At 49.7% G+C, this 27,109-nt stretch overlaps 2 protein-coding genes across 3 annotated transcripts in view; one reads left to right on the plus strand and one right to left on the minus strand.

Annotated features, from left to right (window-relative positions):
* The window catches only part of PDPR (pyruvate dehydrogenase phosphatase regulatory subunit), a 35,263-nt gene extending 25,642 nt beyond the window's left edge, over positions 1 to 9,621 (minus strand). Inside the window, exons 1-3 of the mRNA XM_077752790.1 lie at positions 9,459 to 9,621; positions 2,993 to 3,276; positions 1,563 to 1,696 (exon numbers count right to left, since the gene is read on the minus strand). Coding sequence (XP_077608916.1) covers positions 1,563 to 1,696; positions 2,993 to 3,216 — 358 coding nt within the window. The 5' untranslated portion in view covers positions 3,217 to 3,276; positions 9,459 to 9,621. The remainder of the gene's footprint in view (positions 1 to 1,562; positions 1,697 to 2,992; positions 3,277 to 9,458) is intronic.
* Positions 9,622 to 16,966: 7,345 nt separating this feature from the next.
* On the plus strand, positions 16,967 to 26,681 carry LOC144222320 (uncharacterized). Of its 2 annotated transcripts, none has more exons than XM_077752811.1 (5): positions 16,967 to 17,144; positions 24,068 to 24,427; positions 24,972 to 25,265; positions 25,600 to 25,656; positions 26,312 to 26,681. In XM_077752811.1, exons 1-5 carry the CDS (start codon positions 17,051 to 17,053, stop codon positions 26,626 to 26,628), a joined length of 1,122 nt encoding a protein of 373 aa, XP_077608937.1. In that variant the 5' UTR covers positions 16,967 to 17,050; the 3' UTR covers positions 26,629 to 26,681. The 2 variants fall into 2 exon arrangements, with proteins under 2 accessions (XP_077608937.1, XP_077608938.1); XM_077752812.1 differs by having other exon boundaries at positions 24,293 to 24,427.
* Positions 26,682 to 27,109: the final 428 nt, after the last annotated feature.

Genomic DNA, 27,109 nt, shown 5'->3' on the forward strand with positions numbered 1-27,109 from the left:
TTTCCTTATAGAAAAGAGGCCTAGGACCGGATTCCTCTAGCACCCAACCAGGTGAGCAATGCAAGGCCCGGCAAAGCATGAGGAACTGAACCGGAGGGCCGGAAGTCAGCAGTTCTGGGGCCGGGCCCAATACGTGGACCCTCTTCTGACCCGATCTCTGGTAAACTCCCGATTCGGGTACCGGTGGCCATCAACTCAATCCAACCCGGAGGGACCCTTCCCGCCTGTCCTGCACGTATCCGGCATCTTCCCTAACAAAAGCTAGAGGCCGCGCAGCGGCCCGCACTGCAGTCGCTATCTTCACTCGCGAGTCCTCGCCTCTCCAAAGCAAGCCTGGCCAAGAGCGAGGCACCGAGGGAGTCGGGCTCATCTGCCGGGCAGGGACCGGGTGAGGCGCCCGCTCAGCACGGTGTCCGCGCAGGGCCGGCCGGGGAACCCTGCTCACGCGCCCCAGCACGTACAACCTCCTCCTGCCTGCCTGCAGCTCCTCTCCTGGCATCTCCCGTCGCCACTCCCACATCTACCTAATCTAGTTACAGGACACGCGTGCTAATCCAGAATTGACAAACAAGGTCACGCTTCGTCACAGCATGAACTGTACGGAAGGGAAATGCTATAAAACCTTGGCCTGCCATCAAAATTTCTAGTAGTTAAACTCTCACCTTCCCCAGTGAAAACCGTGTCACATGCCACATGATTTCTAGTTTGCCAGCAAAGTGCGCCACAGGCTGTGCTTACCCTGTGACCACGTGTCACAGCCACCTCAGCTGGCCCACAGATCGAGCTACCATCCCTGTCAGGAGGAGTCCTGAATCCTCTGTGATCTGAATCCCGCAGGTCTTCATAAGAGCAGCCCTGGGCTACACGAGCGACTAGGCCCGGCTACTCGCTCAGGACGGTTCCCGTGGCCACCCAACGGTTTCAGCAGCCACCACACAGGCTCAACCCTGGGCTTCTGGCTAGTCCATCACCTCGCAACAAGCTGACGGACCTGCCTCCTACTCGTTATGGTACGGGACCGTCCCGTAGCTTGGACTCCCTGTTCTACTCGCTCAGTCGTACTCAGCTCACGATTCCCTGGGATCTTTTCCCCTGAGGACACACATAAGGGGTAACATACGCTTAAGCTTTTCAGTCACAAATATCCTTAAGCACAACTGGTGAAATTCAGTGGCTCAGACTAGGATTTCACTATCAAGCACCGAAACTTAAGTACTTGCTTCTCTTCCTCATTCAGGAGCCAAATGCGGCCACTGACTATATACCTCAGAGAGTGACACAGGAAATGGCACAGGAAAGCTTTCACACCATAAGAATTATGGCATCTGGATAGGGTCTGGGATAACGACTGAATGCCCTCAACTGACAGATGGGGAAACCAGGGACAGCGCCACACACTCACACACCTGCCCACGGGAAGACCGGGACGAGTGCAGAGCTCGGACTAAAGCTCAAGCCTCAACTACAAATCCCCAGGCACACTGGGTATCGGACCACATACGGTACCGAGTAAAAGAGTCCAGGACACAGGCAGACCAGTAGATGGCAGATTACCTGCTTACCTGTTTGGATCCCTGTTTCTTGCTCTAACTGGTGGTAGAGTTTGTTGGAATAGTCTGCCATCTTCTGCTCGATGGTCAAGTGCCTGGCGGTGCTCAGGACGCCGGCACAGAACCTCGTAGAGCCGGCAGCCAGCCTGCAGGATGGATCCAAAATGCTATTAGGTAGACCCCCCCCAGACCTGTGAATGCAACTAGTTCAAAGACCCTCATTACCAGCATCGTCTGTAATATCAAAAGAGGTTTGAAACAACCTAAATGTCCTGACGGGAGAGGGATTTCAAAGGTTGGCGTTCATCTATACAACGGAACACTACACAGCCATAAAAAGGCACGAGAATGCTCTTCTGCAACAGTATGGGACAATCCTAATGAAAACAGCATGGGAGGAGCACTATTTAAGATGCTACTAGGGGCGCCTGGGTGGCTTAGTCGGTTACGCGTCCGACTTTCGCTTAGGTCATGATCTCGCGGTTCGTGGGTTCGAGCCCCGCGTCGGGCTCTGTGCTGACTGCCAGCTCAGAGCCTGGAGCCTGTTTCAGAGTCTGTCACTCCCTCTCTCTCTGACCCTCCCCTGCTCACGCTGTCTTTCTCTCTCTCCTTGAAATAAATAAAAAGCATTAAAAAAAAAGATGCTACTAACTTGAACAAAAAAAGAGAAAATAAGTGAATACCCACGTCCGCGTGTACACACTGACCAACACGTTTGCTTTTATACATGGGGAGCCTCTGGAACCATACACTAGGAACTTAACTTGCCTCCAGCGAGGGAAACTTCCAGCTAGAAGTCAGGGACGAGAGGCAGACTTTCCCTGTACACTCTTTTACAGTGTTCAATTCTGAATCGTGTAAATGCACTGCCTATTCAGAAATAATTACAACAGATTTGTTAAATGCCATTCAATTCCTGGTAGGCAACAGAACGAAAAAGGACTTTAAGGGGAAAGTGAAACAACTTATACAAAGTATGAACCTTAGTCAGTAAGGAGGCATCCATACTGATTCATCAGACGTAACAGTAACCCCCAACCTAACATGTCAGTCACAGGTGCACACAGGCATGAGGCACACCGGAACTCGGTAAGACCTCTGCATTTGCTCTGTACCTCTAGCACGGCTCTAAAATAAGTTAATTCAGTGGCGGGGGGNAGAACAAGATGGTCAGATGTGCCGTGACCCTGAAATAAAATACACCCTCTTTGGATACTCGGCTTGTCGGCACCTGCCGCCTCTCTCGGAGCCCGAAAACACAGGTATGACGCATCGCAAAACCACGGACAGGAGAGTTCGCCTTTCTGTGACTGTTCTCATGCTACTTAGTGACAGTTAGGTTAGCCACTGCCGGGACAGGTTACCGGGAGGAAAGGGGTAGAGGGGAGCCCACGCTAAGTTAGTGCAACATGGCCCCAAGCCGTGTCCCGTTTGGTCCTCACCTGCCCTGCTCCAAAAGGACAATATCCTTCCAGCCCATCTTGGAGAGGTGATAGGCCACGGATGTGCCCATGATTCCGCCACCACAGATGACCACCTGCGCCTGGGCAGGCAGGGCGACAGAATGCACCTCGGCGGCTGACGCACCGCTTCTCCCCGACGACCAGTTCTGCCATCCTCGGCCGGTCCTTTGTCTTCGGGCCACCGACAGCAACCGGGAAAACATCACGTCTGTCAGCAGCTCGGAGCTCCCACTCGGCCAAGGAGGAGATCCCCCAGATTCAAACTAGACAGAGAAAGCAAACAGATTTCATTCCACTGTACTCAGCGCACAGGATTAATGAGAAAAGAAAAGGAGGCCACTAAGAACGATAACCATCATGCCTCATGCAGACAGAGGCACAGGGACATGCTAAGGCCCTGAGGGGAGGCACACCTTGAGGGCTCCGAGCGCAGAAGGGAGGTCGGTGTGCCCACAGCTCGACGGCAACGCACGGTCGACCAGAGACGAGGCCGGAGAGGCAGGCAGAAAGCAATGAGGCGCTTGGATGCCTCACGAGGAGCTGGGATTTTACTCCAAGTGCAAAGGAAAATATAAAGGAGGGAGTTAAATGATCGGATAAGCTTTTCCCAAGATCAGTCTGGCTCCACAGTGGGGAGTGGACTGGAGGAAAGGCAGGGCCAGGAAGCTATTGCAGGGGTCCAAGAGGGAGGGCACAGTGGCTCAGACAACGATGGTGGCAGTGGAGTGCTGTGGAAGGGGAAATGACAGTACTGAACTTGCCAACAAACTGGATGCTAAAACGGGGAACGAGAGAAATAAGGATGATGGCGAAGTTGCTGGGTTTAGCAACTGGTGCCCCTTCCTAAGGTGTGAAGGACTAGGGGTGTGGAGGGAGGTGGGGGGGGGGGGGAAGGGAGAGGGGAGAGGGCGGAGTGTCAAGTGTGAGACACCTAGCGGGCACCTACGTGGAAATGCCAAGCAGCTAGATAACGAGGCCTGAAGCCTGGGGGAGACATGGGGTATCTGGAGACCCAGCGGTCTGAGGAACAAGAAGAACTCTGAGGCTCCCCAGCAGGCACAGCTTGGGAAGAGAAAGAAAGTACTGGACAGAGGACAGAGTGTTGGGGCAGACTCCCAGAGCGTCCAAACGGCTGAGAGGCGAGAAGGGAACTGGGCAGAGGTGTCACAGAAGCCGAGAGAAGAAATGGTTCACTACAGAGGGTGGCCAGGGGTGAAGCAAGATGGCCAAGGGTCTGCTGGGACTTGACGACACAGAGGTCCTTGGTGTCCTCAAAGAGGATGTTCCGAGGGGAGTGCTAGGGATGAAGGATGGACTAGAGCAAGCTCAAGGGCAAGGACATGAGGGAGTGCGCACAGCTTCTTCATGTGCTGGTGCTGGTCCGAAAGGAGCAGAAACCCCAGACAGAAGAAAAGAATGGGGGTGGAGCGAGGCGGTCTGTCTATAAAGCTGGGAGCTGTGGAGACTGCTTCAGGCCTGGCGGGAAGAGGGAAAGAGGTGGGGGAGGAGGAAGCAGCAGAGACAAAGAACGATGTCCTGGAGAGGAAGAGAGGGAGAGAGGAAGAGAGGGAGAGAGGGAGAGGGAGAGAGAGGGAGAGGGAGGGAGGAGGGAGGGAGGAGGGAGGAGGGAGGGAGAGAGAGAGGACCCAAAGCTGCAGTGAGGGACGGCGTACCCCGCGTCTGCACAGGCCACAGGCTGGACACGCCAGGTCCCACAGGCCCCTCCTGAAAGCAGGGGAGGACCGGTCAGGGCGGGCTTCTCACGAACCACGGGAGTCACGGGCTGTGACCAAGCGCACGCCTCTCTGAGACGACTAACACCATAAAGTAGATCAGGGAGAGGACAGGTTCAGGCCACCCGGGAGAATTACTGGAACGTTCCATTTTTAAGAAACTGCAGACAGTTCTGCGGGCAAAGGCACGGTCTCCGAGCGTGGGGAGATGGAGAGACTGCAGAGGAGAGCCCTGGCAGCCCGTGTGCCCACCAGCACGCCGCTACCAGCCCGGGACTCACGGAGGGCCCCTGACAGCCCACGTCGTCCAAGGCCAAGGGGTGGGCGCCCGTCCATCAGACAGGATCTCAGAAGTGACAGCGAGCAGGCCTCCACCGCATCCCAAGTAAATCCCATCCGACAGGGCTGAGTACTCTGGCCACCTTGCGGTGATCTCCAGGCCTCACATCCTTGGTCCCCGCCAAACTGTCCCGAGACAGAAGCTTCTCCACAGCCAGTCTTCCCACAATCTCATCTCCATATGACCAATCTCTCCCTCCCCCCAGCCCTCTCTCTGCTCTCCTCCCCTCCAAACCTCTCCACCGTGTCCTCCACAACATCCTTTCCAAACTGCAACACCCAGCCTGTGGGGCGTCTCGGTGGCTCAGACTTCGGCTCACGTCATGATCTCACGGTTCATGAGTTCAAGCCCGGCATCGGGCTCTGTGCTGACAGCTCAGAGCCAGGAGCCTGCTTAGGATTCTGTGTCTCTGTCTCTCATTGCCCCTCCCCCGCTCGCCCTAGGTCTCTCTCGCTCTCAAAAATAAATAACATTAAAAAAAAAACAAAACAAACCACCCAGCCCTTCACCTAGATTCTCTCCACCTCTGCCTCAGTGGAGAGACAGCTCTTCTGAGAGAACCGCCCGGCCCATGACCTTGCCATGGGGTGGGAGGGCGGGGGTGGGGGGAGCGCCTCCTCCCTTCAGAACCATCACCACTTGGTCCTGCTTGAAAAGACCCTGTGCCTTCACGGCTCACGCTGGCAGGCACCCCATCCCCGGCCCCGAGCCACCGCGTGTTCAGCCACAGGCAGATGTCCGTCTACATTCGGGTTCTGAACCCACAGCACTGCACCTCTCCCAACCTGGGACCCCACCTCCTTCCTCCCTTCAAAGCACATAACCTGTCTCCTTTCATCCCCAGGAAACCCACTTGCATCTACATCCACCTCTTCCTTCCCTCGTAGGGTCAAAAGTTGATCCCTCCCCACGTGCCCTGGATCCCTCTCCCTCCTTCCTTCCCTTGACCCTGCTCCAGCAACTGTCCCCTTCCATGTACCTTCAGTGTCCCCTCCGATCCTCAGCATTTTAATATGCACAAGAAGAAAGGCTCCATGATAGTCTTCTAATAGTGATTTTTAATTTCAAAACTTCTGAATTATAAAAACCATGGTCTTGGGGGGGAAAAACACGAAAAAACAAATATAGGAGGAAATTAAGATCTTCCATCATGCAAAATACTCAATTCCAGTGCTGATGAAACTTTCCCAGATGTATTTATTTATTTATTTTGCAGCAACGTGCTCCCCTGACGTCCACTTGTGTGCCATCACCTGTCTTCAAGTCCTTCCCTGTTACACCTTAGTGACTGCACAGTCTGCTGAAGGGTTCCACCAAAATGTACTGTGATGACACAACCCGTCTTTTTCACTTGACCAAAAGGGTTTCCTATGTTACCTGTTCCTTTTCTCTCTTTCCACTGTCCTGAACCCAGTGGTTAAGCTCCCATCCCCCATGCTGGAATAGGGCTCTCACCAAGAATGCTACTGCTGCCACCTTCCGGGGGACGCTGGGCTCCTGTCACTCACCCACCCCACAGCACTTCACGCCGCTGATCTGATCGCTCCTGCTACTCACACACGGTTTCCCCGTTTTATTTTGACACCGACTACCCTGGTCACATCTTCACCGGCATCTCTCCCCTGTCCATCCTTCTGTGCTGCTGTCCCTCAGGGTGTCTGGGACCAGCTTCTCCTCTCAGTTTGCCACCCTCCAGGGTGATTGCACGCCTACCAAGACTGATGGCCGAACCCACAGCAGCCCCCAAGCTTTACAGCGGCCCCTCTAGCTGAACAATGGCCATGTCCACTTGGCTTCCCGCGGGTCACGCTGAGCACAGCCAGAAGGGAAACCCACCTTCCTCAATCTCCAAACCGGCTCCACTTCTGTGTTCCCCAGTGACACCATGTACAAGAATCCCAGGTGTTAGCCTGGATTCCTCGCTTTCTCTCATCTCTTCTATGCGGCCAACCGTCATGGACCAACAATACCACAGGCTAAATTTCCCTCAGACCCACCGACTTCTCCCCAACCCCACCGCCCTTACCTGAGTAAGGGCATCCCCACCCAGAGGACTGCAGGAGCTTCCAGACAGGGCAGGGCTCTGAGGGGAGGCTTCTCAAGTGAAAATCTTGTTCACGCCCCTACTCAGAACTCTTCAATGGCTTTCTGGTGCCCTGAGGAAAAAGCGTTCTCCTGAACAGGAAGTGCAAGATCCTTCACTATCTGGCTCACTCCTTACCTCTGGTCTCTTTCTCTCCTCCAGCCAGACGGAACTGTTCATAATTCCTCAAACAGGACAGGCGTCCAGTCTCTCTGAAACCTCCAGGATCCGGGCACGCTGTTCCTTTGAACCACCCGGCATAGTTCCCGCCACCCTCGCCCCCAAACATAGAGCGTCCCCTTGGCTCTCACCCTGTCTGACAGCTTATCCGACCCCCCTCTCCCCTAAGACTGGGTCAGGTGACTCTCCTGCGTTCTCCCACAACACCCTGCACTTCCCCAGCACGGAGAAGCCTCCCACTCCTCCCACGTCGGCCACAGTGTGTCTGCCGATCAGGGAAGCAGCACAACCACCCAGCTGAGAGCACAGGCTTCAGGGGCAGACAGGTGTGGGGCTGCAAATCTCCCCCACCTCTCATCAGCTCTACGGCTTTGAGCGGCAAGTCATTCCATCTCCGTGCTTCAGGCTCCTCACCCATAACGGGAGCTACGAACACCTGCCTCACCCGGTTGCTACAAAGACTAAATCAGACAATACAGGAAAAACATGGCAACTGGCACCTGAGAAGCACTCAGTAAGGGGGAGTTTTTAGTCTCCTCTCATAATGGAGCTCTCTGGGGGCTGGACCAATTACAGCTTCATCGTGATTCTCCCGCATTCAGGGTGGGCACCTAGGAAATATAATCCACAAAAGAACTGGAATGGACAACAAACGGGATGGGAAAAAATTCAGCGAGGACTCTGAGATCTTGAGGCTAGGCCCCAAGATCTGAGGGGATACCTAAATCACATGAATTTTGTTTCAAATGTTGTTGTTGTTGTTTTTAGCGAGACTGAGCAAGCAGGAGCCGGGGAGAGGGAATCTTAAGCAGGCTCCACGCTGAGCATGGAGCCCGAACTGCAGCTCATCCCATGACTCCGGGACCGTGACCTGAGCCGAATCCAACAGTGGGACGCTGCTCAACCCCCTGAGCCACCCAGGCCAGTACAAAAGAATCTGGAGATGTCAAAGACAAAGAAATAAAAGGCATAACCCGGTTTAAAATAAATCCTATTTTGAAAAAAACACGGATGGCCCTACAATACTCTCTCCTTCTAAGAAGAAGATGGCTAGGCAGCGTCAATATGGGGCTGGTTATGCTCACACCTGCTTCCAACACGGAGAGCAAGGGACAGCTCCAAGTCCCTCTGACTTATTCCCCTTATGGTCCCAGCGTGTGTACAAATGGACGCTGGTCACAAGGAAACCTGGTGAGTGGAGCTCGACTGACACACTTCCCACACTTGTGCAGCAGAAGAGCCACCTGGGACACTGCTTTCAAGGAAACAGACAGACAAAGCACTCAACGCTATCCCAAGCTCCTTCCCTGGAGAGTCTGGTCCTGCCGGTCCCGGGGGTGTACTTGTCAACAAATGCCACCGGGTGATCAGGCAAGTTTAAGAAATTAAGACAAATCCCTAGCGCTGGAACAGCGTGCCCCGTGGCCCGGCACCCCTCCTCCCACACGCCCACCCACACCCACACCCACACCCCGCATGCCCGCACGTCACGCTTACAGACACCGGCAAAATGCACTTACAGATTCGCGAATCTAACGTGAGTGCTCTTCACAGGGGTCCCGAGGGACCAAACACCACCAAGACCGCTCACCGCCTTGGCCTACGCTTTTCCCGTGAACTCGGCGGCCGCACTCTGCAGCAGGCGCACAAGTTAGGGAGGCAGAGGCGGGCCGCACGTCTCCAGGCGGGAAAACGATTGCACCCGCAGAGGAAGGGCGGGCGGGCGAGACCAGCCCGACCCGCGCAAGGCGCTGTGCAAAGCCGAGGCTGGGAGCCCGAAGCCAGGGCACCCCGGCCGCTCTGGACAGCGGGCCGAGCCGCGGACGCCTGGAGTCGCCGGGGCGCAGGCCCTGAGGCAGCCGGCCCCGGGGCCCCGGGGCCCGGACCCCTTCGGCCGGACGCCACTCAGCCGCAGACTGGTTGAGGGAGACGAGGCAAGGCGGACCTACTACTCCCGCCCCCGGCCGCCGGAGTCCCGAGGCGACCCGGCAGGAGTGACAGGAAACGAGGGGCGGCCGCGACCACCCCACAGGGAGACCAGGGCGGAAACGCGGGCGCTGACACCCGCGCGGAGGGGAGGCAACAGCGGCCCCGCAGCCGTCTCCTTACCTCACGGGCCGCCGCGGGTTCCGCCGTCAGCAGCACCCCGGCGGCAGCGGGGCAGCAGCCACAACAGTTGTCGGGGGCCCGGCCGCCAGAGCCGGGGGCACTGGGAGTGGGAAGGGGGCGGGGCGGAGGGAGTAAAAAGTTCCGGGGAAGCGGGAGACCGCGACCTTCCGCGCTTTACGGCCCCCGGCAAGGGTACGCCCGCGCGTGCTGGCACTTGCGCAGGCGCGCGCCGTGACGTCCCCGCGGTTGCCCCGCCCATGCCACGTGGGGCTTGTTTGGGTCTCGCGAGGCCCCGCCCCGGGAGCTCGGCCCCCGCCCCAGTGGTCGCTGTTGCTTTCTGAAGGCGGGCGGCAGGCCCTCTGATGGTGTGTAAGTGGAGCGGGGACGTCTGCGGTGGGCCGCCGGCCCTGCCGGGGTGTCAGGAGCGCGGCGCTTCGCCCTGCCCTCCAGGAGCCCTGCCGCCTCTGTCCCCGAGTGGGTCTGCGGCTCAAAGGCGCTCTAGTCCTGGCGCAAGTCCAGGCGGCTTGGACCGATAGTCGCTTGCCCCTGGAAGGCGCTCGGCCCTCCCTGGGCCAGGCTCTAGCAGAGCGTCTGAAATCCGGTCTGCGGGCCTGGCCCGACCTCGGAGGCGGACTCAGCGGCCCGGAGCTCTGGCTCTGGGCCGGATCTCACTCTGCACCTTCCTGGCTGGTCTGGGCCCGAGAAAACGGAGCCATTCACTCCATCTTCAGGGAAGCTACCCCCACCCCCACCTCCACCCCTACCCCCACTCACCCCCACTCCCGTCCAGCCATCCCTTACTAGCGCCTGGCCGTGTTTTCTATCCCTCGTGGAACCCATCACTGTCTGAAAGTATGTGTTCGTTGACGGTCTTTCCCACCAGTTGCAAGCCCCGCACGCTGTCGACAGAACCTCCATGGGAGGCACGGCAGCACTTGCGGCGGCACTTGGCACATGGTCCAGTCGGTATTTCTTTGAATGGAGAGCGTTCGGAGGGTACAGCCGCCACTGCCCGCCACGGTGGGCCGCACTCTCCACTTCCCGGTCTTGGTGGTGGATGCCCGGCTCGCCACACGAGCCAATCTTGTTTCCTTATGGCCTCTGATGATGGCACAAGAGCCTGAGGAGGTGGCAGGAAAGCTCCGGGGACCCCGCTGGCACCCATGCCAGCCCACAACCTGCATACTGTCTATANTAGCCCTGGCATCTACAGTGCAGTAGGTACTCGGGATTAACTAGGGGCTCAAATCAGACTAATCAAATCTGCCCTGAGAGATGATAATCTATTTGGTTCCTGTAGCAGAGAGACTGGAGAGGCTCTTCTGTGCACCTTCGCCAAGAGGGAGGTGCCGTTTCCTCCCTGCTGTCCTCACCTCGAGGGGCCTCTGTAGAGTTAGGGACCCTCAGGCACTTGGATCTGGGGCTTCATGGAACTCAGTCCCCCAGATTCCGAGGTGAAAGGGTCATTGTCCTGTTTGGTTAAGAACACGACTTTGAAGCTGACGTCTCCTGGGTCTGAATGCCTGCACTGCCTCTTCCTTGTTGAATGACCCTGGGATGTTAACTTTCCCGAGCCACCTCATTAGGCACCAACAGAGACTATATAGAAAGAGACAGAGACTATAGGATATATATCTATATCTATTTATATATCGTGTATATTGGTGTGTATATATATATGTGTATATATATAGTGTATGTTGGTATATATGCATATACCCCTCAATACATATATTGGGAGAGGTAGGAAGGAGAGAGTAGAGATTGGAAAGAATTGGCTCCCAGGACTAGGGGCTGGCATATCTGAAATAATTTTACCACAAAGCACATTTCTAGAGTCAGCCAGAGACTTGAGTGTGTTTTCACTGTAACTGGGCATCTTCCTTCTCTGACAGTCTCCTTTCTCAGCCTCCTCTTTGCTGTCTGGCAGCCTGGGTTCTTCTGAGGCACTTTTCCTGGTTTCTAGAAAGTGGTGGTGAATTTTACTACTGGAGTTTTAGCTTCTGAGTGCTTCAGGCTGCTGCTCTGTTTCGACTCCCCTCTAAAAACCTCCTGCTTTCGTTCGGTCTCCAGAGCTCTCCAGTCATCACGTTCTGTGTTTTGTTCTAAGGGTGTAAGTGTTACTGGTCGGAAGATCAGTTTGGTAGGAGCATTCACTTTCATTATGGAAGCTGACGCCTCCTTCTCCAAAACAGTTCAGCTTCTGTATCATTTACTAGAGTTCCATGTTTATTGAAAGTCATGTTTTTTTTGGGTTTTTTTTTTTTTAGGGGGTAGGGAGGACAATTTACTTACAATGAAAAACCTATGTGTACCATTTCTTTACATTTTGGTGGTGGGCATAGTGTATGTGTCCTTTATTTCTTAAAGAAATACTTATTTTTACATTTGTCTATTTAAAAACTGAAAACTCTTGCTTTCCTTTCACCTCTTCCTCGCCGGGTTTGGGTTGAAGCTCTAATGGCAGCCCTCCATCAGGGTGTTTACGTTAAGCCACTCAACTTTATCTGCTGATGGATCAGTTAAAAGAGCCGTGCGGGCTTCCTGTTTCACACCTGACAGGGTCCTCTCTCAGAATCTTCTTTCTCCTTTAAAGGTAGTTGTATCTATTTCACTGCTGCTCACGTGAGCACTTTGAGATGCTTTGACCGTTATGTCCATGGTGTGTAATCGAGCAAAATCCGTTTTGTCATTGCTTTGAGGACACTTTGCTCTCACCAGACACCCCAATTGATGCTCCACACTGAGAAGCTTCTAGGTCATAGTGGGACTCTTTCTTCAGTTGTTTTCCAGTCTCTTACCACACACAGCTAAGTGACTAGACCTAACCTTTTCAGAAAGACTCAAAAGTAAGGGTGTAGCGTTCTCTCTTCCCTCACTCCACCCATTTACTTAGTTACAGGAGAGTCTTTTCTTTTAAATTTTTTAATGTTTATTTATTTTTGAGAGAAAGAGAGACAGAGTGTGAGTGAAAGAGGGCCAGAGAGAGAGGGAGACAGAGAATTCAAAGCAGGATCCAGGCTCTGAGCTGTCAGCACAGAGCCTGACCCAGAACTTGAACTCACAAATTGTGAGATCATGACCTGAGCGAAAGTCGGATGCTTAACTGACTGAGCCACCCAGGCGCCCCTCAGCAGGGTCTTGAGCTGGCTCTTCTCCATCCCCGAATCCCATGGAGGTCAGCCTGTTGGCTTCTCCAGTGAGCTGGAGGACTTTGTTATGGGATAACTGCTGGTTCCCTTGTTTTTTTGACACGAATCTAGCGCTCTCCCCCTCCCCCCCCTTCTCTCCTCAAGGAGGGACATTCGTAAGTGCTGGAGGCAGTATGTTATTTCATTGTTCTTGTTTATTCTCCAGTTCCCTGCAAGGGGTGGAATCTTCAGGGAGAAGGGCCCTGGTGGAAAATCGGGAGTCTGCACAGCCTGCACCACTGCTGACCTGAGGCGTGTCCTTGCCCCTCTCCATCTCGGCTCCCCAAAAGCATAGCCTCTCCCCTGCTCCACAGCTGTGTACCTTTCTAGAATTTAGTCGTTTGTGGAATGCTTGGGTTGAATTTCACAAGGCCAGCAGGAGGAGGGCTGTGGCAGGACCATGTCAGGAAACTGAGCTCTGACCAGCAGTCACATACGGAATGTCTGAGAATGAGAGCCTCGAGTCACCTATAAATGGGGATAAAAATAATTTATGTGGCACACAATATAGCATATTTAAATTTTTATTAGTAATTTGAATTTATTACTTTTATTAAAACTTGGATTACAAGTTTAAAACAATATAGATAACACAAAAATTTTAAAGCTCCAAAAATTATGCATAAAAAGTCATTCCTGGGGCACCTGGGTGACTCAGTCAGTTGAGTGTCCGACTTTGGCTCAGGTCATGATCTCACGGTTCGTGGGTTCGAACCCCGCTTTAGGCTCTGTACTGACAGCTAGCTCAGAGCCTGGAGCTTGTTTCAGATTCTGTGTCTTCTCTCTCTGCCCCTCCCCCGCTCACGCACTGTCTTACTCTGTCTCTCAAAAACAAATAAATGTAAAAAAAATTTTTTTTTAAGTCATTCCTGGGGTGCCTGGGTGGCTCAGTCAGTGAAACATCCGACTTTGGCTCAGGTCATGATGTCACGATTCATGAGTTTGAGCCCTGCATTGGGCTCTGTAGTGACAGTACAGAGCCTGCTTGGGATTCTCTCTTCCTCTCTCTCTCTCTGTCTCTCCTCCACTTATGCATTTTCACTGTTTCTCTCAAAATAAATAAAATACATTTTTAAAAAAGTCATTCCCCACCCTTGTTTTCCTTCCACAATAATTAATTTGTTACCTGCTGTATCACAGGATGAATGTTACTAGTGTTAATAGCTACTATTTATCAGGAACCCACTTTGTGTCAGGATGGTAACATAACAAGGGATGATAACATCCCTACATTCACCCTGTTTGGTAGACGGCCTTGACACTGTTTTGAGGGGCAGGAAGCAGGCTCAGAGGGACAGAACATTTTGCCTGGCAATACATGACATATAAGAAGAGAATCCATATTTTAAATATTTTAAAATATTTATTCATTTTTGAAAGAGAAAGAGAGACTGACCGCAAGTGGGGGAAGGACCGAGAGAGAGGGAGACACAGAATCCAAAGCAGACTCCAGGGTCTGAGCTGTCAGCACAGAGCCTGATGTGGGGCTTGAACCCACAATCCATGAGATCATAACCTGAGTCAAAGTTGAACACTTAACTGACTGAACCACCCAGGCACCCCAAAGAGAATTCAAATTTTAAAAACCCAAGTGATTTCATGTTTGTAAAACGCCTAGAACAACTGATATTAACTTGTCCTACCCGTACACCTGAGGCCTTTCCACCAGGAGCTGGGCAGACAAGCTCCCTGGGAGAGAATGAGGGAGGGTGTTTTTATATCCATACAGCCATCACACAACACTAGTAAAAATAATGGTAGCAGGTGCCAGGCTAGGTCGGCTGTGTTCCTGACATGGATTATTTTAGATTCATAACCACCCTCTGAGGCATGTTCTACTGTTCCCATTTTGTAGAAGATAAAACTCAGGCTCAGAGAGGTTAAAGAATTTGGTTCACTTAGAAAAGAAGTAGCAGAGGGAGAATTCAAATCCAGGCAGTCCATCAGGAGGGCCTAAGCTCCTCAGTTCTCTACTCTGGGGGCGCCTGGGTGGCTTAACCAGTTGGTTAAGCATCTGGCTTCGGCTCAGGTCATGCTCTCGTGACTCACGAGTTCGAGTCCTACGTCTGCCTCTGTGCTGACAGCTCGGGGCCTGCTTGGGATTCCCTGTCCCTCTTTCTCTGCCCCTTCCCGACCCGTGCTATCTCTGTGTCTCTCAAAAAAAAGAAATAAACTTAAAAAAAAATCATTTCTAAAATACCAAACATCTACTTTGCTCATGAATCTGTAGTTTGGGCAGGGCTTGGTGGGTTCAGCTTATTTCTGCTCTGTGTGGCATCAGCGGGTGGGGGTGGGAGGAGAGGGGGCTGAAGGCTGGGGCTGGAACCATCTGAGAGTTACTGAGGGTTACTGACATGTCTAGCGGATGTGGCTGGTCGTCAGCTGAACACCTACACGTGGGCTTTGCCGGCCACTGCTTGGCTTCTTCCCAGCACGGCAGCCCAGCGACATCATTAGCCATTAGACAATGCGAGTTAAAACCACAGTAAGCTATCACCACACCCCTACTAGAACGTCAAAGACAAAAAGATTGGCCATATGCAGGGTTGTCAAGGATGCTCTCATACAGACGTTTTGGAAAAGGGGTGGGCAGTTTCTTAGGAAGTTAAACATCCACTTACCCTATGACCCAGCCATGCAACTCCAAGGTAATCACCTTGAAAGGAAAGTATATGTCCATACAAAGGCTTACATGTGAATCTTCATGGCAGCCTTATCTGAAGGAGCCAAAAATGAGAAACAACCCAAATGTACATCAACAGGTGAACAGATAAGTAAATTATGGCATACAGTGAAATACAATCAGCAATAAAAATTAATGAACTCTGGGTACATGGAATAACATGGACAGCTCTCAAAGTTATGATGCTCCATGAAAAAAAAAAAAAACAGACAAAAAGGTGCATGCAGTGTTATGCAATTTATATAAAAAGTCTAGAAAATGCAAACTGACCTGTGGTGACAGGAAGCACACCAATGGTTGCCTGGAGATTCTAGAGGTGGAGGGGGGGGGATGACAGGGGGACATGAGGAAACTTTTAGGGTTGAGGATGTGTTCTGTATCCTGATAGCAGTGATGGCTTCAGGGACATGTACATGCCCAAATTTACCAAGCCATACACTTTGAATACGTACAGCTTACTGTGCATCAATTATATCTCAGCTTACAAAATGAATACTTGGGTGGAAAAAGAAAGGGCGTGTGGGGTTAGATGCATTGTGGTGGCCATCTTGGAAAATGAGACCTACCTCATTCACCAGCTGTTTCCAACATGCCGGGTACTGTGTGTGCTAAGTGCTTTTTGGGTCTGGCACAGAGTCCACCCGATAACCTGAAGGGAAGATGAGGAGGTGGCCAGTTATTTATTGTTATTATTATCTTGTTTGTTATTGCAGAACCATGAGGTCTTGGTCTCTCTGGACAGGAGGACGTCTCAGGGCTCTGGTGAGCAGGACGTCAAGGCTTTTCTCCCTGAGCTTCAGGACAAACTGCGGGCCACTTCTTGGGATGGTCAGGAAGCAGAGGCGCCCTTTAGAGAGCAACATGGACAAACAGTGAGGTGGAGACTTTGTGAGAATGTGGGGATATGACTACCGAACTAAGAAGCAGGGAGGAGGTAGCAGAGGGGCCCCTCTTGGGCCGGAGCTGTCCCCCCTTCTTCTGTTACATTAGTCTCTTTGGACAGGTAGATACCTGCTGAGGACCCTCTGGTCACTGCACCCAGCTCTGGTTCCCAGAGCAGAAGTCCTCAAAGATCCTCTGAAATTGCCCCCATGGCTCAGCTTCCAGGGAGCACAGGTGACCCAGGCCCAGCCAGCCCACTGATCACAGGGATTGGTTTGGGCAAGTGCACGGTCCAGGCTAGGTCAACTGACATCAGCCTCGGACCTGTGCTCTAAGTAACAGGAAGGAGACTTTTCCTTTTCCCTGAGGTGGCTGTGCTGGCCAGTGTGAGCCTTGGGCCCTTGGGGGCATCTTCCCACCACATGTGGAGAGCCTGCCTGAAAACCAAACCGAAAGAAAGATGGATACAGAGCAGAGAGAAGGAAAGGGATGTGCTTCTGATATCACAGTTCAGTCCTGCAGATCTGGCAGACCCCTGGGGCTGGGACCTTTTTGGGACTTGTTTCAGGGGCCAATAAACCATGCCCTTTGCTTAACTACTTGCAAACCAAGTAGTCCTCTGTGCTTCGCCCCAGCACTCGGATGCCCCACCTCACCCCTCCAGGGGCTTTCCGAGAGACCGGATATTGGGGTTGGCCCACAACTGCTCTGCGCCTGTGTCTGCCCCCCACCTTCTGCACCTAGGGAGGAAGCCGACGCCAAGCCCCTGGTTCCGGGGGCCACAGGGAGGGCTCAGCTTGAGAAGTGCTGCAGGCTCGGTCCAGCCTCCGTCTGTTATGGAGATGGCATCCCCACCAAAGCTTCTGAGTAGAGTCACGATGTCCTGGCGTGGCTGGGCCCTGTGTGTCTGGCTGACGCACTCTGTCTCAGGTGAGGTTCTCCCTTCTCCCTGTCCCAGATCCTAATTAGGCCTCTCTCTCCATTTAAAATATCTTTTTAATGTTTATTTTTTGAGAGAGGGAGAGAAACAGAACATGAGTAGGGGGAGGGGCAGAGGGAGACACAGAATCTGAAGCAGGCTCCAGGCTCTGAGCTGAGATCAGGACCTGAGCCGAAGTTGGCCGCTCAACTGACTGAGCCACCCAGGCGCCCCTTTCCATTTTAATAGGGACGGAGGTTTATGAGTGTGGGCAGATTCTGGTTTAGGAGCCTACAGAGGAGCAGGGGGAAGTATTGGAAGCTGAGGGAGGGAGGGTGGCTGGTGCACAGCCAGGCAGACCCCTCAATCCCACCTCCTAGGCCTGAGTGCCGAGAATGGGAGGCGGTGCAGGGGCTGGACCTGGACAGACAGAGTGGCTTGGGCAGGGTAGCTGAAGGACGAAAGGAGCGGTTTCAGTACTTGGGGAAGGTGGGGGGAGGCAGATCATTTGAGCCATGCAGTCCGATGGAGCTGAACAGAAATAGTAGAAACTGGTGACACTGATTAAGCAGTCACTGTATGCTAGACTTGATCTCATTTAATCCTTATGACAATTCTGTGAGGTAGATTCTACGGCCCTCCACTTTACAGCGAAACTGAGGCTTAGATAAGGTGTCCACAGTCACGCGGCTGGTAGATGGGGGTCTGGTGAAAGTGGTGGCGGTCCGGAGGGGTGGGGGATGGGCTGGGGCATGACGTTGGCGCCAGCAGGAGCAGTGGTTGGCTGGGGGCCATCCAGGTGGCAGGAGGTGACCCAGGCTTGAGAGGCTTTGGTGGAGGGGAGGGTAGCTGGGTGACAGGGTCTGCAGGACCTGGAGACTGGGACTTGTCTGCCAGCTGGTAACCTCCAAGGCTGGGGAATGCAGGGGGTGGGGTGGATCTTCCTCACTCTACTTTTGTGGAAATGAGACCAGAGGGAAACTGAGGCACCCTCAGGGAAGAACTACCCGCAGCATGCTTGTACAGGAGCCCGCAGAGAGGGTGAGGGAGAGATCAGGCACGGAGACTGGGGCAGTGGGAAGGCTGATGGATGGGTGGGAGGGGAGGAGAGTGGGGTTAGCCCCTGGGGGGTGAAGGCAGACTGGGCTTTGACCCTGGAGTGGTCAAGGTAAGTACTACAGAAAGGTCAGGAGAGACAAGGGCGAGGAAATACCACTACGTACTGGGTCTTGGTATTTGAGTGTGATGGGGGAGAGAGACTTGTTCTTTTCAAAATGCGAAACTTTTAACTTCTGATGGTAATAGTAAAGCCTGCAAAATAAAATCAAACATCAGCAGAAATATTACAAGCTGTAAGACCTCCCATGACCCCAAACCCACACACTACTGCTGTTAACGGTTTTAAAATTTCCTTCAGATCTTGGGATACGAGCAAAAAGATACATACATTTATAAGAGAATTCCCATTGCTCCCACATCTTTACTGAAACGGAGTATTACCTGTCTTTTTCATTTTAGCCATTGAGGTATACGCCTGATCTCATAGTCTTAATATCTGTTTCCCTGATGAATAATGGGATTGAGCAGGTTTCCATGTTTGTTGACCTTTAGGATATCCTGTTCTGTGAAGGGCCTGTTCAAATCTTTTGTTTCATTTTTTTTTATTGGGTCATTTGACTTTTTGTTAATGATTTATGGGAGATCTTTATATAATATAAATAGAAATCCTCTGATGGTTATATGTGTTGTGAGTATCTTCCACTCCATGGATCTTTTCACTACTGTTAATGGCGTCTTCTGATAAACAGACACCCCCAGTTGCAATGTTGTTTACATAGAAGTTTTTCCATTATCATTGGCTTTTTTTAAGTGTTGTATTTAAGAAATCTTTGCCTACTAAGATTTCTTTCCAAGATTTATGCTGATAAAGATATTCTTGGGGTGCCTGGGTGGCATTCGACTCGGCTCAGGTCACGTTCTCACAGTTTGTGAGTTCAAGCCCTGCATCACGCTCTCTGCTGTTAGCATGGAGCCCACTTAGGATCCTTTGTCCGCCCACTCCCCCCCTTCTCTGCTCATTCTTGCTTTCTCTCTCTCTCCAATAAATAAACTTAAAAAAGAGAAATTATCCTATGTTATCTTTTAAGCTTTATTATTTTACATTCCAGATTTAGATGTTAATCCAGCTGAAACTGATTTCTGGTTGCACTCTATTAAGAGTTAGAGGTTAAAGTTCATTGTTTTTGCCAAAAAAAAAAAAAAAACAAAACACACAGCTGTTCATATGTGCATATCAAGTTGACCCAGCACGAAAGAACTGTCCTTTCTCCATAGCATTGTAGTATCCCTTTGTCATAAAACTATATACATGTTTTGGATTCTGTCTCATGTTCCACTGATCCATTGTGGAACCAGACTGTTTTCATTATATTAGTCCTTTAAAAGTTTTGCTTCTTGGGAGTATAAATCCTCCAGTTTTGCTGTTCTTTGTGATTGCCCTAGATATTCTAGGAATTTTACATTTCCATAAAAATTTTAGAATTGGCTTATCATTTTCCACAAAAAGACCTGCTGGAGTTTGACTGAAACTTTTAAATGTATTAAGACTTGTTTTATAGCTCAGAATATGAGCTAAGTTTGACACTATCATACTGAATGTTCCAAGGCATGCACGTGGTATATACTTATTTACATTTTAAACATTTCTTTCGATAATAATGTTGTATAGATTTCAGTGTAGATGACTTGCATATTTTTATTAAGTTTATTTCTAGCGGGACACCTGAGTGACTCTGTTGGTTAAGCGTCTGACTTTTCATTTTGGCTCAGGTCGTCATCTCATAGTTCTTGAGTTTGAGCCCTGTGCCAGGCTCTGCATTGACAACACGGTGCCTGCTTGCCATTTTCTGTCTGTCTCTCTGCCCCTCCATAGCTCATGTGCATGCTCTCTCTCTCAAAATAAACGGATTTCCAGGTATCTGTTGTTTTTGATACTATCATAAATAGAATTTTGTTACTTTCATTGTCTACTTATAGTTTATATAGAAATAGAATTTATTTTTCTATATTTACCTTATATCTAGTGACCTTGATAAACTCATTTACTAATTCTAATAGTTTATACATTTAAAAATTTATTAATGCATACCACTAAGCTGTCTGCAAATAAAATTTTATTTTTTCCTTTCCTTATGTGTTTTTAGAAACAACTTCTGTGAACTGTACATGTTATACAACTCACCCATTTTACAAATTTTACAATTTGTTTTCAATAAGTGTACCAAGTTGTGCAACTATAGCCAACATTGAGTTTTAAAGCATTTTTATCATCTGAATAAGATCCCCCATGTCTGTTTCCAGTTACTGTAAAAAATGTGTCAGTAACACCCACACATTTTTTGACATATCACGTTCTTATTTTTATTTACTTCTAAATATGGTTATACTTCCAGATTTATTCTTTCACCAATAGGTTATTTGGAAATGTTATTTTCCAAACATTTGGAAATTTTCCAAATCTTTGTTACTGATTTCTAATTTAATTCCACTGTGGTCAAAGAACATTGTTTGTTTGACTCGAATCCTTTTAAATGTATTAAGACTTGTCTTATGCTCAGAGTATGATCTAAGTTGATAAAGGTTCAATGGGCATTTGAAAAATAAGTGTATTTGGGGGTTGTTGGGTGGAGTGTTCTATAAGTACCACTTAGCAAATTGGTTGATGGTATTATTCAATTCATCATTACCCTCAGTGATTTTCTATCTACTTGTTCTATCAAATATTACAAGATTGGTGTTGAAATCTCTGGCTGTTATTGTGGATTTGTCTGTCTGTGCAGTTCTATTATTTTTGCTTTTTTATTTTGAAATTCCATATGTGTGTAGATGTTTAAGACTGTTATATTCTCTTAATGAATTGAACTCTTTAACATTATGAAATAAAACTTTCTATTAGTAACATTCTTTGCCCTGAAATCAACTTTATTTGATTTTGATACTGCCCCTTCAGTTTAAAAAAAAGATCATAGTAGAATATATGGTATGACATTGCTGTCCTTTTTCTTTTAAATTATTTTTCTCTTTATGTGGGTTTCTTGTGGATGGAATATAGTTAGGCTTATTTTCTTATCCAATCAGACTTTTAATTGAGGTGTTTAGACTACTTACATTTAATATGATTATTGATATGGCTGGGTTTATGTCTTTCTGGTGAAATGACCCTTTTACATCATTAAGTGTATATCGTCATCTCTTGTACTATTTCTTGCCTTAAAGTCTATTTGATCTGATGTTAGTATAGCTATGTCAGTGATAATAATATTTTACTTTCAAAGTTTTGAAGTTTTAATATTTAGGGTATGACCTTTATTAGCAGGTTCTAGTTGTTAGATTTTGATCCATTCTGTCTATTCTAGTCTTTTAATAGAATTTAGTCCCCTTATATTTAGTGTAATTACTAAATATTTGGGTTTATACCTACTATACTACTTGTTCCTTCTCCTCTTATCTGTTGTCTTCTTTTGCATTCTTTTTTTTAAATTACTTTGGGGAGAGAGAGGCAGAGAGAGGGGACAGAGAACTCCAAGTAGGCTCCACACTGTGAGTGCAGAGCCTAGCATGGGGCTTAAACTCAAACTGTGAGATCATGACCTGAGCTGAAATTAAGAGTCAGATGTTCAACCAACTGAGCAACCCAGGTGCCCCTGGATTCTTTTTAAGAATATATTCCCTCGTCTAAAAACTTGTTAATTATACATTCTTTTATTATTTTTTTTAGTGGCTACTCCTACAGATTAAAATATGCATTTCTGACTTCATGCTCTAATATAATACTACTTTGATCACTTCCCTAATAAGGCTATAATGTTAGAGTATTTTAACTTCACTTGTCTCCTCCCAACTTCTGTGTTGTTCTTATAAGACATTTTAAGTCAACATTTCTATTACTTTGTACAGACAATATTTATTTATATTTAACAACATATTTACCCTTTCTATTGTTCTTCATTCCTTCATGCAGTTCTGTATTTCCACCTAGGATCATTTTTCTTTTGCCTGGAGATTTCCCTTTAGGATTCCTGAAGATGACAAATCATCTCAGCTTTTATCTGAGAACATCTTTATTTTAAAGACTGTTTCATTAGGTTTTCATTAGGTAAAAAAATTCTATGTTGACAGGTTTTTTTTTTTCTTTCATGTGAGAACTTTAAATGTCCTTTCATTGCCATCTGGCTTTCATCATATCTGATGAGAAGTCAGCCATCAATCTTAGTGTAACATAGTACAATGATCAAAATCAAGAAGCCAACATTAATATGATTCAGTCTTACTCATATATATATATGTAATATATATATTACTCTTTCTATATATATATATAGTCCAAGATCATCCAATCTATGATCCCACACTGCACTTCATTATCACGTCTCTTTATTCTCCTTTAATCTAGAACATTTCCTTAGTTTTCACCCTTTCATGATAGAGTGCAGGCCAGTTATTCTGTAGAATATACCTCAACTGGGGTTTGATGCTTCAAACCTGATGTTTCCTCATGATTAGATTAAGGCATGCATTTATGACACGAATACTGTAGAAAGATTGTGTTCTCAGTGCACTATATCAGGAGGCACATGATATCTACTTGCCCCATTCCTATTGATACTAATTTTGTTTCTGTGGTTGGGTGCCTGGGTGGCTCAGTCAGTTGAGTGTCCGACTCTTGATTTCGGCTCAGGTCATGATCACACTGTTCATGGGATTGAGCCCCACATTGAATTCTGTGCTGACAGTGTGAAGCCTACTTGGGAGTCTCTCTCTCCCTAGCTCTCTGCCCCTCCCTCACTCATGCTCTTTCTCTTAAAATAAATAAACTTATCAAAACCCAAAATGTTTTATCATCTATTGATGCTTCTTGCCTGAGTGATTATTACTGTGGTGGTTGTCAAATGGTAGTTTCCTAATTCCAAAATTCCTTTACAATTAGTTAGAAGACTATGGAATACAGTTTTAATAGAGTTCCACCTACTACTCATTTGCCTTGTTCCTAGGGCTGACCTGTTTGGGACTTTGAACTGAAATCAAAGTGTATGCTGTATGTTGGTGTATACAGCAGAGTGTTTCCTTCTGAGAGATGTTGAACTCTGATCTTTCATCTTCTCAGTACTGTGACACTGCAAAATTCTGCTCTGCTTTACAGAGGTCTGGGCTTAGCTTTTAAAGTTCCATCTTATAAAATTTCAGACCTCAGTTAATGGTGATAACTGAACATATATTTGAGGTTCCTCAGGCTTTCAATTTTGTCACTCCAGCCTGTGAGACTATAAATGTCTCTGCTAATTTCTCTTGTCTCACCTGCAGCCTTCTGCCTGGGGAGAAAATCTGGATCCTTACCCTCTTGCTAGAGTTGGTAATTGCAGATGGCTGAAAACTGTCACTTTGCATCTCCATGGTTCTTTCCTCTCTGCATCCTTAACCCTCCTGGGCCACTGTTGCTTCTGTAACTCTCTTAAACCTGAAATATCACCTGTTTCTCTGGCTTTTCTAGTTATTTTCAGTGGGAACATTATTTGCCTGCCAACTACTCCATCGTACCCAGAAGTGAGAGTTCTACATTTTCCTTTTATGGGGCCTGCATAGTACTGCATCATATGAGTGTCTCATTTAAAAATCAAACCTCTCCTTTAATTACATTCATTTTCTCATTATTATAACGTTCATCTTTGTAGGTCTACCAATATACGACTCCAATTATTTTAATAAGATAAATTTATGGAAATAAAATTGCCAGATCACAGGGTATGATGATTTACAATTTTGACAGATATTGTCAAATGGCCTTCTAGCAAGACTGTACACTAGGCTGAGCTGATAGTGTCTAATAAAAGACCATTGAGTTGTTTTGAGTCTGTCACTGTCCTCTCTGCCTCTTCAGGTGCCTCAGAGGTCTTCCAGCCCTCTCTGTTCCAGCCTCAGTCTTCTGTGGTGAGTGGACGAGGCAATCCACAGATCTGGTGTGTGGTGCAGGGAAGTCCAGCCAGGGTTCATGTCCTATCTTGGTACCGGCAGTTGAAGGGGAGTGGCCCCACCTTCCTGCTGAGTCAGCGAGAAGGGTCTCCCCTGACCTATGGTTCCGGTGTGAATCCTCGCTTTCTGGCAGAGATGGACCCAGCCCAGAATGCTGCACTCCTGACTGTGGGCAATGCCAGCCCTGCTGATGAGGGCACCTACTACTGTGCCATATGGTTTTCAGGCCAGTATATCTTTGGAGAAGGTACCCAACTGCTTTATCAAGGTGAGTCTAAGTGTGTAGGGATCTGGTGCCCCTAGTGCATAGGATTGCAATGGAGCAGGTGGCAGTGGGCAGAAAGGTGTCGATGGTGGAGGCCCCTTGGAGGAAGCCCTGGTCAGTAGGGATGACTGAAAGAGAAGGAGGGCTCAGAAGAGTATACTTCCAGCAGGGAAAAGGCTGACGCTTCTGGAATTGGCTGGGAGCATTTGAGGATGGACACAAACCCCTTAGACCTGGACTTTTAGGCCTGGGAGGGGAAGCCTCATCAAGAACATTAAATCCATTTCCTTCCCTTGCTCTGTAGTAAGGATACTGAAGGCCCAGAGGACAGAGGAACATGTGGCAGTGATAAGCTCAGCTCATATTTTGCTTGCTGAACAGGCCAGAAGGCCAGTAGTGGGGAAAAGGAGATTCTGACGAAAGGAAGGCCAGAGAGGAAGGGAAGAAGAGTCTCCGGAGGCCCCAGAAGGAAGGGGATGCAAGAGGACTGGGTTTGGAAGAGGCTGGTAGTACTGGGTAACATCCCTCTTCCCTTCATTCCCCACAGATAAGATGCAAGCCCTGGCTCTCCAGCCACCTAGACTGAACCTGTTCATCCCAGCCTATGGCCCTCCCTTCCATGTACTTTGTGTGGCCCTAGGACATGACCCTGAGCCTCTGAGGGTCTCCTGGGTTCTGGAAGGCCAATACCAGGAGGAAGAGGACTCCACTGGGGGAGCTGGGGATCCCATAGTCAGCTGGCTGCAGCTGCCTCAGGAGGTGGCAGGAATGTCTGTGACTTGCCAAGGCTTGCACCAGAGTGGAGTCTCAGAAGTTGTGCTGCCGCTGCCCTGGGGCCAGGGTGAGTACAGAGGACCCAGGGGTTGTGCTCCAGTCTTCCTGAGGCAACCACCTGGAACCCCCACATCAGTTACCCCCTGGCAAGCCAGGAGGTCAAGATAAGCACTGCTGTGTGTGGCAAAGAACCTTGGCTCTGCCCCAGCTTCTGGGTGAAGCCTGGACTTGGCTTTGGAGCCTGTGCAATGATGTTCGGGGGACCAGCTACCCCTGATGCCCTAATACCCACTCTGTCACTCACTCTTGGCTTCTGTGTTCTCTAGTGGTGAATGCCTGCTTGTTTCCTTTGGGGGACACAGCAAAAGGAAGCTATTTGAAGGGCATCTATTCTGTTCCAGGGCACAGGAGAAGGCTGGAACTAGACAATGCAAATGAGACTGGACACATTCTTCTAGGTATGGACCCCCAGACACTGACCTGGGTCCCCCTGGGTCACAAAACCTTGACTTTTTACTGTCATTGACCCATTCAGCAAGCATTTATGGAGTACTAAGTATCTGTCAGGGCAGAGAAATAACTGGAACACAGTTTGAACATTAGTGAGTCTAGAAGGGTAGGTCAGACGCTGAACCAAAGTTTAAATCGGAAGGAACACTGCACTAATGGTCCCAAGACAGGAACACAGGCGATGTTCAGGGGCTCAGCCAGCAGAGGGGCCCTCCGCAGGGGGGTCTGGGAAGCTCCTGTGGATGATGCAGTCAGAGCTGAGCCCCGAGATTCTGGCTGGAAAAGGTGTAGACCCAGTCCAGAGCACCTGGGTCTAGTCCTGGTTCAGCCCTCAACTCTCTGTGGCCCCTGGGGGGTCTTTTACCTTCTTCTCTTGGCCTTGGATCCACCCACCTACCTACCCCACCCAGTCCCGATGGTCTCTGCCCTTACAGATCTTAAGTCTAACTTTTAATTTGTAAATGGGGAGTAATACAACTTCACAGAGCATAAAGTGAGCCAGAGACGGCTTTTTAGGAGGCAGGGGCAGGGAGAAGACCGTGAAGACATAACATCGGAGGGCTAGGTGGGTCCACTTTCACCCTGTGCCTGTCTCCCTGGCAGTGGAGCTGGAGCAGACCCTTATCGCCACCACCTACTGCTACCTGGGACTGCTGGGCGCAGCTCTCATCTATGGCCTCATCCTGGCTGCTCTCTGGAGGAATCGCTGCTGTGGGGCCCACCCTATGGAGCCGCTCCCCAGAGGGGGTCAAGGAGTGGCCCCCCGTTCCAGGGCACAGGTGGGCAGGAGGCGCACTCCTGGCGCGGCGCGGGTCCCGGTCCCACAGCACACGGGGCTGAGCCCCAGCGGCTTCCACGTTCTCCGAGGGGCTGCCCATGCCCCGGACCCGCCCTCTTTGCTCCGGCCAGCTTCCTCCTAGTTTGCTGCCTTTTGTTACCTGTTGGATCCCTCTTTCTCTCCCAGACTGTCCAAATTTCTCCATAAATACTGAGAATTTGAGAAGACACTGCTGTGCTGTGAGTTGTTCTGGGCAAGGGAGGTGGGATCCTGGGGTCAAGGTCAACAGCTCTCAGGGGAGGCCTGTCCAGGGTCTGGTCTGACTCCGGGGACAGGTCAGCCACCCCAAGCTCCAGCATGGGTCATACAGGTACCAAGGCCAGTCTGGCCAGAGGGAAACACATGTGGCAGGGCAGATAGTCAGGTTTTGCTGCTCACCAGCTGAGAAAGCCGGGTCACACCCGCCCTGTCTCACTTCTTTATCCAGCTGAGAGCTGGGTATCTAAAGTTCTCCCCTTTTTGGGTAAAATCCTTTCATTCTTAGCCCTTTTTGAGAACAAATGCCAAATGGCTCTGAGGACTGAAGTTGGCCAAGGATCTTTTATCACAAAGACCACACAGAA

Source organism: Crocuta crocuta, unplaced genomic scaffold (genome assembly GCF_008692635.1).
Source record: "Crocuta crocuta isolate KB4526 unplaced genomic scaffold, BGI_CrCroc_1.0 scaffold727, whole genome shotgun sequence".
NCBI lineage: Eukaryota > Metazoa > Chordata > Mammalia > Carnivora > Hyaenidae > Crocuta > Crocuta crocuta.

What these genes read in the sequence shown, in the direction of transcription:
- LOC144222320 (XM_077752811.1), top strand. Translation starts at nt 17,051, where the DNA reads ATGGAGATGGCATCCCCACCAAAGCTTCTGAGTAGAGTCACGATGTCC. An exon ending in GCTGACGCACTCTGTCTCAG is followed by an intron (nt 17,145 to 24,067) that starts GTGAGGTTCTCC and finishes CTGCCTCTTCAG; the next exon opens with GTGCCTCAGAGGTCTTCCAG. An exon ending in GACTGGACACATTCTTCTAG is followed by an intron (nt 25,657 to 26,311) that starts GTATGGACCCCC and finishes TCTCCCTGGCAG; the next exon opens with TGGAGCTGGAGCAGACCCTT.